Below are 17316 nucleotides of genomic sequence, written 5' to 3' on the forward strand. Positions count from 1 at the left end.
TCTTACAGATCAGACAGAGAGAAGGGTGAGGTGGGGTGCGCACCGGTGTGTTTATTTATTTGTTTGTTTGTTTGAAGAAAAAAGGAGAATGAGATTCAGGAGGGAACTGAATCATGAGTTAGAATCAGGTTACTCACATTAATAAAAATACGTTTTTATTTAAATCGAATAGACGTTAGTTCTTAAGAACGTCACTCTGCAAACATCATTACCTTAAATGAAAAACATCTAAGATCTTCTTTCATGATCATGTCTGTCTATTTTCCTACATTACCCACAATGCCGTTCTGATAGAGCTGCAGTGATATTTCTCCCACTAAAGAGAGCGATGCGGAGAGCTGTGCTATTCTGTGCAGCTCTCTCTCTCGCTGTCTCTCTCTCTCTCTGTCTCTCTCTCGCTGTCTCTCTCTCGCTCTCTCACTCTCTCTCTCGCTCTGTCTCTCTCTCTCTCGCTCTCTCACTGTCTCTCTCTCGCTCTCTCACTCTGTCTCTCTCTCGCTCTCTCGCTCTGTCTCTCTCTCTCACTCTGTCTCTCTCTCTCTCGCTCTCTCGCTCTGTCTCTCTCGCTCTCTCTCACTCTGTCTCTCTCTCTCCTGTACACTCTGCTCAAACACATCAGCTTCCAAAGCTTCAACTTTCACACTAACACTGAACTCATCGTCTCGTACATCACTAACTACATACACAGATGTGATCCTCAAAGGGACAAGCGAAATCTGACTGTTACTGCAATGTGCATCATATTTTATGCCGTTAAACTCCACTGTAACTGCGTTAGCGTTAGCAATAACAATAACAGTGTCCCCGTGTGACATCAGAGCCGCTAACACACACCCGCTAACTTCTCACAGAAATAATGAAAATACAGCACCAGAATCACTAATCCGTCAATATGAACATACTTCATGTGATTCAGGGTGGAGTTTCACTCCACAAGTTTCACTCCACAAGTTTCACTCCACACTACACAAGGGCCTAATTTTGTGGAATAATTCTATTAGTAATTGTAGTGAAGGCAGTTAATGTTGTTTAAGCTTCATGTGCTCTTGTATAAAACGGATAAGAACATAATTAGCTCATGCTACTTTAGTTCGTCTGTCAGTCTGTGGCTTGTTCACACCGAGTCACCTGAAACACAGATTCTAGCTTTGAAATTTTGAGATGTATTTCGTTATATTTGCTCGGATCATCATCTTTCTTCAGTCTACCAGCGAGGTGAGGTCAGGTAGTCCGGTCAGTCTGTAGTCCAACAGCATCTGTCCATAAGCTTTTCCCTAGGAGAGAGAAAAATAAAACATCTGTCAACAATAAATTCTAACAATCAGAGAGAAACCCCAGGCTGTGAGCAGCTCCCAGGTCCAGACCTCAGCGTTTTAATTAATTACTCTACATCACATCTTTTTCACATTTTAGAGTATTATTTTATATCCGTTAGTTTATACAGTAAGTGCACTTTCTCACCTATAAATCTGTGTGTCGGATCCGAATCGGAACAAAATGCGATTCTTTTTGGTTCACTTTTGCGAGTTGGTTTGTTTTGCTTTCTCACTGCACGTAATTAAACAAACTAAAGTTGTTTGAGGGGTGTGTGTAGAGCTGAAAACCTCCTCATAAAACTCCATTCACGGTTCAGAAATACGACGGAAATGACAAAAATCACTCGAGCTTAGAGAACAGAGTCAGCGCTGAACGCATGATTACATAATAATATTAATAAGTCGTTTCTGCAGCACTACGGCTCTGTGCTTTGGCTCAGTTTAGCAGCTCCCCCCAAAAATCTACAAAAAACAAAAACACTGCAACACAAATACGGCATGTTTGAGTCACTTCCTGCAGGTGAGTCGATTCAGAGTCGATTCACTCTGTCTTGTTTAGAGGACCAAGACCGCCTTGATCAGACGCTCTCGGACCCGAACGCCATCACTATCTTTTCATCTGACTAAAGAGTCGCACAGAGGGGAAAACACACCAGGGTTCTGGTCAAACTAAACTGTGTGTGTGTGTGTGTGTGTGTGTGTGTGTGTGTGTGTGTGTGTTACCTGAGGGTCACTTCTTAAAGATGCCACCCCTCCTCCTCCAAGTGAATTGCGTATCAGGAAGTTTAAACCACAAACACCGGGCAACTCGAACCTGTGAGAAATCAGGCTGTTATTAAAGTGTACATTAAAGCACTCGATTCCTGTGTGTGTGTGTGTGAGTGTGTGTGTGTGTATGTATACACTATTACCCCCTGCCCCTTACACCACACTGACACAGGTGTGCTTCTTCCCTCACAATATCTGCCCTCACAGTATCTACCCTCACAGTATCTACACTCACAGTATCTACCCTCACGGTATCTTCCCTCACGGTATCTGTCCTCACGGTATCTGTCCTCACGGTATCTGCCCTCAGGGTGTCTGCCCTCACAGTATCTGCCCTCACAGTATCTGCCCTCACGGTGTCTGCCCTCACATTATCTGCCCTCACGGTGTCTGCCCTCACGTTATCTGCCCTCACGGTGTCTGCCCTCACGGTGTCTGCCCTCACGGTGTCTGCCCTCACGGTGTCTGCCCTCACGGTGTCTGCCCTCACGGTGTCTGCCCTCACGTTATCTGCCCTCACGTTGTCTGCCCTCACGGTGTCTGCCCTCACGGTGTCTGCCCTCACGTTATCTGCCCTCACGGTATCTGCCCTCACGGTGTCTGCCCTCACGGTGTCTGCCCTCACAATATCTTCCCTCACGTTATCTGCCCTCACGGTGTCTGCCCTCACGGTGTCTGCCCTCACGGTATCTGCCCTCACGGTGTCTGCCCTCACGGCTGGTTACAGTGAGAGGAACAGAGCAGTTTACAGACATTAAGATAAAAGAAATTTCCTCTGAGAGAATTCTAACTCGTCTTTACTCGTTATTGTATTATTGAACGTTTCATCCTGGAGAATGGTCACATGTTCAATTGTACTGTATAATAAGAAGAGTGAGTAAGCCCCTCCCACCCGGTCTCAGACACGGACAGCCGTGGAGGCCCTGATTCATTTCCTCTCTTCTCTTCTGTTCTTCTTCTTAAAAAGCGCTCCTCTCTGTTTTGATGACGACGACGACGTGAAGGAGCAGGAGCACGGCAGACATTTTAACAGCCACTATGTGATTACAAACTGCATCGATAACGATTACGTCTGTTTCGTTACGCCATCATGCGTGACGTGACCGTGTGAGGAACTCGCACTTCGCTGGCAAGGTGTGAGACGTCTTCATGAGGAGGTTAAAAAAATAAATATACATTTCCACTTCAGTTTGGTGAAATATATGAATGTTTCCTTAAAATAGAAATGTCAGAGTATATTTCTGTCAAAATAAATAAAAAATCAATGCTGGTCAAAACCTCTTACCGGGTCACCGAGGGCAGATCGCCGTCTTCCTTCTTAATCAGGTGCTGAAAGAATTTCTCCACCACTTCAGCAGTCAAAAACCTCTTCAGGTACGGAAAGTAAAGTGGATGTCTTGCTATAACTCCTGAAACATCAAAATGTTGTTTATTCATGAGGTGAACTATACACTTTTAATGTTTTTTCCCTGAAAATCAGCTTTACACAAATTCTATTTCCCTTTTTCACCTAGCTTACAAACACATGAAATCATTTCTAAACGTGTGTTGTATAAACAACGATACGATACAATTAATCGTATGGAAAATCTATTTTTCTCAATTTTATGCAAATGATCTAAGATCCAAGTTAAGCTAAGACAACTGAAATGAATGGCCAAGTAAATTATTGTATGAAACGTGTCGCTCTCCTGTTACCTCGATCTCAACTCTTCAACAATAAATGAAGCAAATAGAGCCAGAAGTCTATCAAAACCTCAGTGTAGATAAATAAAGAGAGAAATAACATATTTATACACTTATCTCTGAACGTTTTAACTTCATGCCTTAATTAAGGAATGCATCATTAAAGTTTACTATAAAATATTTTCACTTAAAGCAGCATAAATAAAAGTTATATTAAAATAAAAGCACATTAGCAGACTTAAAGCAACATCTGTGATTTACTGAACAAGTGGAAAAGCTCAGAATGAGGAAGAAGTGAAAGCATTTCCAATAAATAAAAAAAAAGTAAAAATAAATGAGTAATAAAATAAATAACGCACATATAAAACAACCTGATAAACACCTCACCGATATTCGCAGAGTCTCCTTTATCTCCACTTCGTGTATAAGCCAAGTCTTCAAGTCTGTAACTGCAGGGGCCGCTGGGCAAATCTGAGAAGCACAAGTGCAAACAAAATCATTCCTCCATGCGTTGAGAAGGTCCTGACTGCAGCCACCACCGAAACGTGCAGCCCCGCCCCGTCCTGCAGGCCGCAGGTCTACTTGCATGCATTACTCCTGACTCATACAGTGCGGTCTTCTGCGTGTGTGCAGATCTCAGACTAAACGGTTTCAGAAATTAAAACAAAGGCGAGCTGAGTAAACACACAACACAGTTTTTAAATGATAATGATGTTATTTATTGAAGCAAAAAAATTATCCAATATCAACTGGGCCTGTGTGAAAATGTATTTGCCCCCGTAGTTACTAATTCCCCAAATCTATGACACTGCATTGATAATGGGGTTCAGCTGGACGAGACACAACCAGACCTGATTACTGCAAACCCTGTTCCATCACATCTACACTTACATAGAACTTTCTCAACAGCATGAAGTTGGTTAAAAGGTTTTATCCAGTAACACTCTGGCAAAGCTGAAAGAAATTCCAGAAATGATAAGGAAGAAGGTGATTGAAATACATCACTCAGCACAGTAGTGAACCTTCCCAGAAGTGTCCAACCTTCCAAAATTCCTCCAAGAGCACAGCGACGACTCATCCAGGAAGTCATAGGACAACATCAAAGGAACTACAGGTCTGTCTTACATCAATAAAGGTCACTGTTCATGACTCCACTATCAGAAAGACACTGGGGGAAAACGGCTCCATGGAAGAGTGGTGAGGTGAAAACCACTGCTAACCCAGAAGAACATTAAGACTCGACTGAATTTCAGCAAAACACGCCTTGATGATCCTCAAACCTTTTGGGAGAATGTTCTGTGGACTGATGAGGTGAAAGTGGAACTGTTTAGAAGACAGGGGTCCTGTTACATCTGGAGTAAACCAAACACAGAATTACACAAAAAGATCATCATACCTACGGTCAAGCATGGTGGAGGAAGTGTGATGGTGTGGGGATGCTCTGCTGCTTCAGGGTCTGGGCAACGTGCAGTAATTGAGGGAAACATGAATTCTGCTCTCTAGCAGAAAATCCTAAAGGAGAACGTCCGGTCTTCAGTTTGTAATTTTAAACTCGAGCACAACTGGATTCTGCAGCAAGACAATGATCCAAAACATAGGAGTAAGTCCACCTCTGAATGACTCAAAAGCAAAATTAAAGTTTTGAAGTTGTCAAACTCCTGACTTGAACCAGTTGAGATGCTGTGACAAGACTTTATACGGGCGGTTCATGCTCGAAATCCCTCCACTGTGTCTGAACTAAAGCAGTTCTGCAATGAAGAGTGGGCCAGAATTCCACCACAGAGCTGTGAAGGTCTGATCTCCAGTTATCAGAAGAGTTCGATTGCAGTTATTGCTGTTAAAGGTGGCACAAACAGATTTTAAGTTTAAGGAGGCCATTAGTTTTTCACATGGGTGATAGGTATTGGATCTTTTTTTTTCTTCAATAAAAAAATAAACTGTATTTGTTTTGTTGTCTTTTGTTTGAAGATCTAAAACTTTAGTATGAAACTGAAGAAATCACCAAATACTTTTATCACTGTATAAAACTTTTATCAAGATTTTAAAAAACTTGGCCCAGGAATAGAAGTTATTTAGTTATTTATTGAGTTAATTATTATATATTTTATATTACAGAAGCTATTTTTCTCCTGCATAATGTACATTTGTTCAGAAGAGGAGACAGTTACTGTCCTGAATAAACCACAGGGTGTGTGTGTGTGTGTGTGTGTGTGTGTGTGTGTGTGTGTGTGTGTGTGTGTGTGTGGTAATGAATGGATGACAGGTTTTGCATTTCATTTGCTGTCTTGAGAACCAAAATAACATTTTTTTGTGTATAATCTGTGCATCGAAGGAAAACGCTACAATACGTTTTAGTTTCTTTCTCAGAGATTTTTTCTCTCTCTCTCTCCCTCTCTCTCTGTTTTCTCTCTCTCTCTCTCTCTGTTTTCTCTCTCTCTCTCTCTCTGTTTTCTCTCTCTCCCTCTCTCTCTTGCTTTCTCTCTCTCTCTCTCTCCTTCTCTCTCTCTCCCCCCCTCTCTCTCTCCCTCTCTCTTGCTTTCTCTCTCTCTCTCTCTCTCTGCAAAAGGAATAAATAATTCCATTCAATCATTAAATGATTGTAATAATTATAAACCTTTTAAAATAAAGTTTTTGTCAGGATTATTCATTGTGTGTGTGTGTGTGTGTGTGTGTGTGTGTGTGTGTGTCTTGTTGAACATGTTATAGTTTTATTCTGTAATATATACGGATGGTGATCACTCGCTCCGTCCTGCTGCTCATTAAACTGAACCACAAAGTGGCTGAAGGATAAAGCGCTCATGACCGGCCGAGCCAAAACAACACTGAAAAGAGTTTGTGCTTTTCACTGGCTTACACACACACACACACACACACACACACACACACACACACACACACACACACACACACACACACACACACACACACACACACACACACACACACACACACACAAAGCCTCCTGGGAACACAAGCTGTATAGAATGAGCTGTGTAGAACAACAGTGTGAGCAGCTCTTATATAACCGTCTTTACCTAGCTGATCTTTTGGGCCGAGCTTCGAACCCTGCGTACAATAAAGACCGCATTTAACTGGACTTTCTCTTTAGACTTGTTTAGAAACATTCCACCCTTTTTAACATCCTTAATTATAAAGATAGAAAGTGTATTATATGAAGTGATCTGCTGTAAAAGCGTGTGTGTTTGCGTGTGTGTGTGTGTGTGTGTGTGTGTGCCCGCTTAATAAAAAAGAATGCTGCGAGAGTTTTTTCGAAAGCCGTACTGATTTGGTTTCTTTTTTAACACGACACTTCAGTTCTCAGAGTCAGGAAAGGAACTCGTGTAGGATTACACAGACATTTAATTTAACACAACGTTCCAAGTGAAATCAAACAAACCTGCAGGAATGTAAAGAGTTTGCTCTTGGACACAGGAGGAACCTTTAGGTGAAGAACACTCCGTCTCTCTGTACGACTCCATCAACTCTCCATTAAGATGGATGTCCACCTAAAATCACTCACATATCAGTGATAGTTCCACTTTCTCAGCCACAGAAGAAACACAAACTGGGTTAAAGACGATCAATCACTGCAGAATCTATCTCCACACCACTCCGTAATGTTCAGATGTTCCTAATAGTCTGGAGTAGTTGACGGATATGAGCTACATACTGTACGTATATGTTTGAAGTTAAACTCTATGGTCCAGAACCAGACATCAGCTACATCTACAGCTGAACACATTTACTCAAACACAGACATGCTAACATTGCTTAATAGACAAAAAACAGAATTTTATCATGAACATCCTGCTGTACATCACGAGGAGGCTGTATTTCTTCAGATGTGTGCAAATAAACAGTAAGAAACTCCTCCGTTCTTTTACTGTCCAACGAGACCACAGTCACCTCCACTTGTTATCTACGTCTTTCACGTCTTGCGTCCTTTCCCCTTCGGTGAATTTAATGTGTGTTTGTTCTGAATGCTGGTTTAGCCGAGAAACGTTTAGCCTAAATGCTTCGGCTAAACCGTAAATGTTATTCAGAACTTAACGTTTATGTTTCTGTAGCGTTTGAACAACTTCAGAATCTGTTTAAGAATGTAAGTTCTGAGAGTTTTACCTTCAGGTCTGCTTTAGGATGCAGGAAGAATAGCGGCTTCAGTACCGGTGACCTGCGTATGGAGCGAACACTAACTCATTCTTACCTGTAAAACAAGTCCATTTTCATTATAATTTCTACTTATGTAAAAAATACTCACACTCGAGGTCGGCCTCCTACAATTCCTGTGAGTCCAGGAGCTGAGAGGTTTAGGAAATAAAAAAGAGAGAGAATTTAGATGTTTGAGCTTCAGTGAGCATTTATCCTGGTCATGGATCAGGAGTCAATCCCGGGAATTGTGTGCATGTGAGGCAGAATACACACTGGATGGGACGCTGATCCATGCACACACACCTTCACACAGTCATTCACACCTAGGGGTAATTTAGTACAGATAAGCCACCTACTGGCATGTTTTTGGGAAGTGGGAGGAAACTGAAGAACCTTGAGAAAACCGACACAGGGAGAAGATGTGAAACTCTGAAGCTGGAACCCTGGAGCTGTGAGCTGTGTGTACCACCACACGGCCCTCCAGTCCATTTTTCCTAAACATTCTCTGGGTTCTAACAGACTGGCAGGTTCCTCTCATTTGTTGTCCAGTTGACTTCCTCAAACCGTTCTGTCTGTGTCACACCTGCACCTCCACACGGATGCAGAACGGTACACGTGCTGTTACGTACCCATGCCAGTTCCTGCTGGAGCCACTTCCCTGGAGAAAAACTCAAGAGCTTTCTTCTGCTTGTGATGGACAGCCATCCACAGCACCACTTCCCGAAGATCCTGCACAAAATATATGGATGAGTACGATTCACTTGATTCACAGTGCAGTGGAGAACATCGTGGGGGTCAAACATCACGACACGGACCCCGAGTTGCAACTTCACCAACGTCTGAACTGAAATTTTCTGAATTCCATGCAAATTAGGTTTGACACGTTAGAGCAACAAATCTAAACGATTCCTCAGACCAATCCTATAGCGCACGTGGTCCGATATTTCTCGGGTTCCTCACTCACACCTTTAGTTCCTACCTGCAGTTAGTTCCCATTTACTGTTTGACACAAAAATGCAAGAAAATCTGGCATGGTTTCATCTTCTCCTGTCACCTACGACCTCTCAGTAAACGTCTACAGAGACATTATGAACAAAAATTAAGCTTAGAGGACGTAGCAGAACTGGTTGGTGACTCGTGTACGTAGATTAGTGTGTGATCTAATTCATCTTTTACTACTTTGCTTTTAAAGTTATTTACAGCTACTAGCACAGACAGTAAAGCTTTCTAAAGATAAACTTACGGTGTTGACTGCGTGAGGTCCGTACGTATCCTCAGCACCCAGAACCTTAACATTCACATCACTGTAATCCTCCAATCCCAGCTGTCTGAACATTCGCCTGGTCCTAAACAGAACAGCAGATTTTAGCTTCATTTCTTGCAAACATCAATAAAAACCTCTCTCAGGTTTAAAAGAGAAACAGCGCTGTGGTTGAGACATCCTCATGGTGTGGGCTCCAGATGGAAAAGGTTACGAATGGAAATTTTAATGTACAGAATTCATGAGAATTTAATAAGAACTAAATCCTATTAGCAGTAACTATTCGTATAAAAATATGTAAACTGCCCTTGCTATGATCTGATCTGTTTATTGATGTTAATAAATGATGGAAACGCAGCATGTGATGATTCAAACCTTTTAATAATGCTCTCTGCGGTCTTCCTGGCTTTCTGCGCAGCTCGAGGGCCGACCACAGGACAAACCGCGGTCGCTCTGAAACCATCCATGTACGTGGCACAGACCTTAGGGTTAGGGTTAGGGGTGAGGGTTAGGGGTTAGGAATATAATGACAGTATAATCATTAAAATAACAGCAATCTGATGGCATTGCTTTGAGGTAGAAACTGATCAAGCAGGGATCCTGCATAGTTTCAAACATTCATATTCATGGGTAATTACATTTCTGCTAGATTTTCATCATCTTCAGCCAAGTCTTAACCTCATGGCAGAGGCAACCAGGTTGTAAACTAGCACATCCTGTTATAAAGGGTGCCAATAATTCTGGAGGACCCTCAAGATGGTTTAATCACTAAAATCAAACTGCAGCATCACTGAATGGTGTTTAATTTGTGATCTTACTCTTGACCTCTGAGGAACGCTGGTTATTACACGAGCACGCTACGCCAGCTCTCAAATCCAGTGACACGATTCATTACACTAACATCCCATATCACACAACACGTCACATCACAACACTTCACGTCACAACACTTCACGTCACAACACGCCACGTCACAACACAACACGTCACAACATAACACACCACGTCACAACACATTACGCCACATCACATCACATCACGCCACGTCACAACACAACACGTCACAACACTTCACGTCACAACACGCCACGTCACATCACATCACGTCACGCCATATCACAACACGTCACATCACAACAAAACATCACAACACGTCACATCATAACACACCATGTCACAACACGCTACGTCACAACACACCACGTCACATCACAACACACCACGTCACAACACGTTACGCCACATCACATCACGCCACGTCACATCACGCCATATCACAACACGTCACATCACAACAAAACATCAACACTTCACATCACATCACAACACGCCACGTCACAACACTTCACGTCACAACACATTACGCCACATCACATCACGTCACGCCATATCACAACACGTCACAACAAAACATCACAACACGTCACATCATAACACACCATGTCACAACACGTTACGCCACATGACATCACAACACGCTACGTCACAACACACCACGTCACAACGTTACGCCACGCCACGTCACAACACATCACATCACAACACACCATGTCACAACACAACACGTCACATCATAACACACCACGTTACGCCACACCACATCACATCACAACACGTAACAACACGCCACATCATAACACACCACGTCACAACACGTTACGCCACATCACATCACAACACAACACGTCACATCATAACACACCACGTCACAACATGTTACGCCACGCCACATCACATCCCAACAAGTCACAACACGCCACAACACATCGCATCACAACAAAACACGTCACATCACATCACAACACTTCACATCACGCCATGTCACAGCACAACACATCACGCCACAACACGTCACATCACAACACAACACATCGAGTCACATCACGTCAAGTCACGACACAACACATCGAGTCACAACACAACACGTCACAACACAACATGTCACATCACGTCACAACACCACACAAAATTTTCTAATGTGCGAGTCACAGAGGAAGCGTCAGACTGGCGTATTATAGCTGGTTCATATTTTGGACGTGTACGCAAATGCATTCAGCACAGAGAAAATCGCCGCTTGATTATTATTGGAAGTGTTACCTTGTAGTCACCTGATGGTGGTGATCCTCTGGCTCCACCCACTCTCACTGCTCCTCCTTCAACACCTTCAATTATTAATGATTCATTATTATTACTAATAAAATGCTGCACAGATGTCATGTTTATACATTCGGAAACGATCAATATTCCTTATTAAACATCGCTCCTAACCGAAGACCAGGATAAACGCACGTCTTAATGAACTGTTTGATTGGAATCGTTAGAAATTAAGATCACAGAAGGAATCCATCAACATCCTTTAACGCTCTTCCTCACCTGGAATCTCAGTAATGGTGACGTGTGAGAAGTCACACGTGACGTCAGGCAGGAGGTAATGACGTGGATCGCCTATTTCATACACTAACTGTTCTGCTACTGTACCAAAGGACACCAGACCACCAGTTCTGGGAGGTTTGGACAACGTGAAGGAGCCATCAGAGGAACATTCGATCACTGGGAAACCCATATTATCCCTATTAAAGAAAACAAAATAAACAAACAAGCAGAAATATTATATAGTGCTAAAGAATTGGAAAAAGAGCAATGTGCTATTATGTGTAAATATGTATTTAGTACAGTACGGGTATATAGAACAAAGCAGAGCTTAAAGAAAAGCAACAGGAGCAACATGACCAGCGACCGCGTACCAGTCCGGAACCGTGTGCCAGTCGGTGAAAATGCCCCCAGTCGCTTGGGCTCCACATTCAATCAGGTGACCTGCAAGACTAAAGCAAAGACAGAAGTGTGTCACGACTCAGTACTGTCCAACAAACTTATACATTTCAAATGTCTGTTTAAATTCACAAAACTTCACAGAGTTCAGCTGGATCTTATAATAAAGTGTATCAGAACACACACTTTACTGTAGTGTGTGTTTACCTTCCAGCAGCCAAGAGGTCAAAGTTACTCTGATCCCAGCCAAACTGTCACAAAACACATTCAAAAAGATTTTATGTTAAAACGTTATATATATATAATATGCCATAAAAACTCAAACAATATTTTAAAATGAGAAAAGTAGAAAAAATGAGCAAATCCTCACAGCAGGTAAGTTTATAAAGTCTAAAGCTGTTTTATTAGCTGTGACTTTTTATTATTACTACTAATGAAAAATATTACGACAAACCGTACAGAATGCATCAGGGGTCCAAGCACCACTGCACTGTCAACACACCGGCCCGTAACCACGACATCAGCCCCGAGATCCAGACAGCGCTTTATGGGGACCGCACTGCAGGAAGCAAAACGAAAAGAAAAGAAAAGAAAAGCAGTGAGCTTGGAGAAGCAGTGTTGTTCACGGTTTAATCAGTCACACAGTCAGGACAGGAGGAGAGATTTTATTGACATCTCAAATAAACACATAACCCTCAGAGGTTCGTAAACAACAGAACTCACATCCTGAACGAGGCTTCACGTCACTGCAGCAAGGGATTTCAATCAGGAAACCTCGGGTCAGTTTATCCAAAATTCCACCAGAATTATTAAATACTCAGTCAGGGGTAAGAACACACTACACCATGTTTACACAAAGGTCAACAACGCATAAAAGGCCCTGCCCTGTCCCCATCCAGGACAGGCTGACCATCTTTCTTTGTTAAAGCTGCCAGCTTACGAGCCACTCATTAACAGGATTAGAGTCGAGTCTGAGAGAGCCATGCCACCACTACAGGACGGTTCTGAGCACAGACTGGAGCGTACTCGCAAAAAAACCCCAATCTAGAGCAATACACCTCTCTCCCGTCCTGTACTATCCCACTCATTACTGCACAGAGAGCGCTACCGCAGTTAAGGAAATCACTGCGTTCCCAAACCAGAACATCTGGATGAACTCAGAAATCTACTAAAACAAGGAAATGCTGCCTACAGCGTCGATGTGAGGAACGCAGCTTCTCTGAAAAACTAAACCTAACCTATTTTAAAGAAATATTGTCTTACCCCAGATATGCATTCATACTGTGTATGTTTTTGGGAAGTGGTTTGTTTTCGTGTGTATCAGCCATCTTCAACATATTCAGAGAGTCTTTCTAAAGAAAAGAAAAACACAAAAGTGCTGTAAGTTCTACAACATACAAGATTTAGATGTAAATCCCCTGAAATTTAAGCTGACTCTTCACTTTCAGCTCATACGCATCATTTATTTTAACTTCAGCATGCCGCAGTAGACAGATAAAATAACGATAACTTTGTCGATGTCCAAATATTTATGGGTCTGACTGTATGTGTTATGTACAAGACGAACTGACACGCTGTTGATCTAATGCAGAAAACCGTGTCTCATACAAGGGAAGACCTTTTCTCCACAGCGCTGCAGGTACTGTTTCTCACCTGTGGCATTAAATCATCGCCAGTTACCACGGCAACCTTCAAACTGAGCCCAGCTTTCTGCACCACTTCCTGTATAGCAGCTGCACACGCGAGAGGATTCACACCACCGGCGTTACTAACCACACGGATACCTGCACAACGCAACACAGTACAATATCTCTATCGTCTCAGCTTTTGATCTCAAACCCAAATGTCTGCAGTCTACAGTGAAAACAGAAGAGCTAGCCTTGCTGTTCCGACACTGTCAGAGGAGACTGTGTGTGATTGTTAAATCTGTTTCTTAAAAGAATTCTGCATTCAAACTCTGACCAATTTGCATACTCAAATGAATTCCCATAAAATTATTTTATTACATTTTTTTAATACAGTAAATTTCAGACTAAACTACAACTATGTCAGATTAAAGGATGTTACATTTCCTATTTTTTAATGAAAGGAATCCTAAAACAGATAAAAAAATTTGAGCTTTTTTAGATTTTATTCCTAGTGCTTTAACATTCATTTCTTGTGTTTAACTAACATAACTATAATATAATATAATATAATATAATATAATATAATATAATATAATATATACACTATACTCGCTGCTCTCGGCTCTGCACTCGTACCTTTTTGGCTGATGTCCTTGATAAACGGAGAAATGGCAGACAGAACGAAATCAGGAGCGTATCCCATGTTCTGGAAGAGATCAGAAATCGAATGTGAGTCATGTGATAATTCGTGTGTGAAGTTCACGTGTACGAGAGGAAACACGCTCCTGATTTGAACCAGTCCTGATATCTGACATGAAAAACATCAGGACACGCTGGCTTAGTGGTTAGGACGTTTGCATCACACCTCTAGAGTTAGGCGTTGGATCCGTCTCCGCCCTGTGTGTGCGAATTCTGCATGTTCTCCCCGTGCTTTCGGGGTTTCCTCCGGGTACTCCAGTTCCTCCCCAGTCCAAAGACATGCTCTGTAGGCTGCTTGGCATGTCCAAATTGTCTATAGTGTGTGTGTGTGTGTGATTGTAAACTATGGTGGGTTGGTACCCCGTCCAGTGTGTCCCCCGCCTCGTGCCCCGAGTCCAGTGACCTCCGCAAAACACTGGCCTTAAAGCTCAGCATGCGTGAAACTGCAGGTTCACTATTTCAGAGCAAAGTTTCTTTATGTACACAACATTAACACCTTTCAAGTATATAAATATAGTTATTAGAAACACACCCCCCCTCATGTTTAACAGATCATGTGAGTCAGAAAGTGTAAATGCTTACGGGAGTCTTAGCTTTAGCTGCTGTGAGGAGGGACATGGTAATTTCCGACAGATAATCAAACACAAGAAAGTCCAGCTTCCCACCGTGTATCAGCTGAGGAACTGCAGAGGAGCATGAAGAGGAATAACGTTAAACAGACATAATAAAACAATACAGTACATCCGGGAGAAGTTTTACATCATGTGAAGAGAGAAGGTTTAAACACTCCATTATATCACTGAAGATCTTCTAATGCAGAACCAGAAATGCGCTGAGTTTATAAATCAGTACTTCTCAAAGACATCACCTGTGTGTGTGTGTGGGCGTGTGTATTTTTGTGTTAGAGCAGAAGAACACTAAATTGTGCAAGACAGGGGCGGGATTCCTCCAGGACCAGGATTAGGAATCTGAGGATAAGGCATTGGAGCAGCTCCCCACGTCCCCACTCTACGCCAAAGTGGGGCTCAAACCTACAGAGCTACTGGAACTGCTATAAGAGGAGTGAAACACCTGGGGATGTGCAGTTACTGGGAAATAATCAACACTGGGGCCGAATTAAAGCCAGACGGTCGGTCACGTGTGTTGTGTTTATGTGAATGGAAAATGTCCTGAGGATTTCAGAATGTTCATTAGAGGATCACTTTATTATTCACATTGCATGCACTCCCTGGCCACATTAATAGGAACACCTATCGTTTTCTGCACCTTTCTGTGTAAACTCGACAGACAAACTCCACTGGAGTTTCTGAAATACTCCAACTGGCAGCGACGTCACTGACTCACATTTACCTCCAGTTCTTTCTCCAGTAACTGAAGCTACTGTGCTTTACCTCCACGATTCACACAACGCAACGCTGACATGGTACAGGACCGGCTGATGGATAACTGCACGACAGAGAAGTGTAATGGGTGTTCCTATTAAAGTGGCCAGGTAGAGTATGTCAGATATGACTGTTTTCAGATCTGATTGCAGCTGTGAATGGATTTAATCAAATGCACAAACACTCAGGAGATTCACAGACACTGCAAAACAATGCACTAATAATAATAAAAACAACGACAATAATAATGAAGCTTTAATTTAATTTGTATTTCTTTTCAGAGTTCAGCACTACATTAAAATGATCCAGTGACATTTAGTACAGATGTGCATTGAGATATATAGGATGCAAATGGTTTAGTGGTGTTTTTGGGGTGTGTTTTTATTTTGAGTTGATTACCTGAGGTAGCAGTATCACCCCAGAACCCTGAGGCACAGCCGACTCTCACTGTGTTCTGCCCGGAGCTGTATCTCTGCACACAGCTCTTTAATCTCTGTGCGTTATAATGATTTCTACAAACACTCGGACACATGCGCAGTTTGCACCGAGACAACACACACACTCTGGCACCGCCGATCAGATTTTTCATCCTGACATACATACTTACAAAAAGTTTTATTTCATTAGTTTTTGTTTTTCTAAAATGACCAGGAAAAACGCGATGGTGAAACTTATAGGTCAAAGTATCGCAGTCGGTGCCGCACTATATGCAGTCCGGGAGGAACAAATCACTCAGTCACTGAGTTCCTAATTCTTTCTGTGAAAACACGAGCAAACTGATACATAATAAGTTATTAATAGCCCTATAATATGCGATAATTTTAATATACTCATTTTTTATTTCAGACTTTTCACTTTAGACACTTAATATATATATATATATATATATATATATATATATATATATATATATATATATATATATATATATATATATATATATATATATATATAATAGACTCCAGAGTGAAGAAAACATTTCTAATTCAGTTGCATCATTTTTCACCTGCACTGAGTATTAGGATCTCTCTTCTTCTTCTTCTTCTTCCTCTTCCTATTATTATTATTATTATTATTATTTTCTCCAACTATTGCAGTCAGCAGCTTAGAAAACATCAGTCGACCCACTCAGGGGTCCAAATAATCCAAATACTAGGTGCATTATTTAACTGTGTACAGTAATATTTAATTAGAGATCTCAATCTACATCCGGATTTCTGTACATCTGCTTTGTGAACATGTCTAATGTTTAAAGTGCTATAAATAATATAAATATAATTGAATGTAATTGAACATTTAAGCGTTCCCAGAGATGAATAACTGAAGAAGCTGAAACAGTTGGGGAGAAAAGAAAAAGACCTTCACTGCTTTCATCTGAATCATTTGCTGTTGCTTTAGTTATTAACATTTGTGTTTACAGCATTTGGGCAGAGTGACCTACGTCACTAGTGTTTTATACTCGTTTATACTCGTTTTATAGCGTTTTATACGTTTATAGCGTTTTACACTACCTACTAGCGTTTTATAATCTCCATCAGAATCTCCATCTCCTCATGAACATAAACACATGTCTAAAGATGATATCAATTAAAGCCCTGGGGGACAACTGTCTATAGTTCCATGAACTCTACATATAGAGGCATGATATTAAAATATTT

At 41.7% G+C, this 17316-nt stretch overlaps 1 protein-coding gene across 2 annotated transcripts; it reads right to left on the reverse strand.

Moving 5' to 3' along the window:
* Positions 1–31: 31 nt before the first annotated feature.
* On the reverse strand, positions 32–16363 carry lratb.1 (lecithin retinol acyltransferase b, tandem duplicate 1). Of its 2 annotated transcripts, XM_053676320.1 has the most exons (20): positions 16058–16363; positions 14859–14959; positions 14214–14283; positions 13603–13733; positions 13213–13301; positions 12409–12508; positions 12157–12200; positions 11925–12002; positions 11554–11750; positions 11278–11342; positions 9556–9662; positions 9163–9265; positions 8549–8648; positions 8029–8068; positions 7890–7941; positions 7168–7276; positions 4158–4241; positions 3370–3493; positions 2040–2130; positions 32–1274 (listed from the first exon to the last, which is right to left on the reverse strand). In XM_053676320.1, the coding sequence occupies exons 1-20, from the start codon at positions 16257–16259 to the stop codon at positions 1200–1202; spliced, it is 1962 nt and encodes a 653-aa protein (XP_053532295.1). In that variant the 5' UTR covers positions 16260–16363; the 3' UTR covers positions 32–1199. The 2 variants fall into 2 exon arrangements, with proteins under 2 accessions (XP_053532295.1, XP_053532296.1); XM_053676321.1 differs by lacking the exons at positions 14859–14959; positions 16058–16363 and adding an exon at positions 14443–14811.
* Positions 16364–17316: the final 953 nt, after the last annotated feature.

The sequence above is a fragment of the Ictalurus punctatus genome, chromosome 26 (genome assembly GCF_001660625.3).
Source record: "Ictalurus punctatus breed USDA103 chromosome 26, Coco_2.0, whole genome shotgun sequence".
Lineage (NCBI taxonomy): Eukaryota > Metazoa > Chordata > Actinopteri > Siluriformes > Ictaluridae > Ictalurus > Ictalurus punctatus.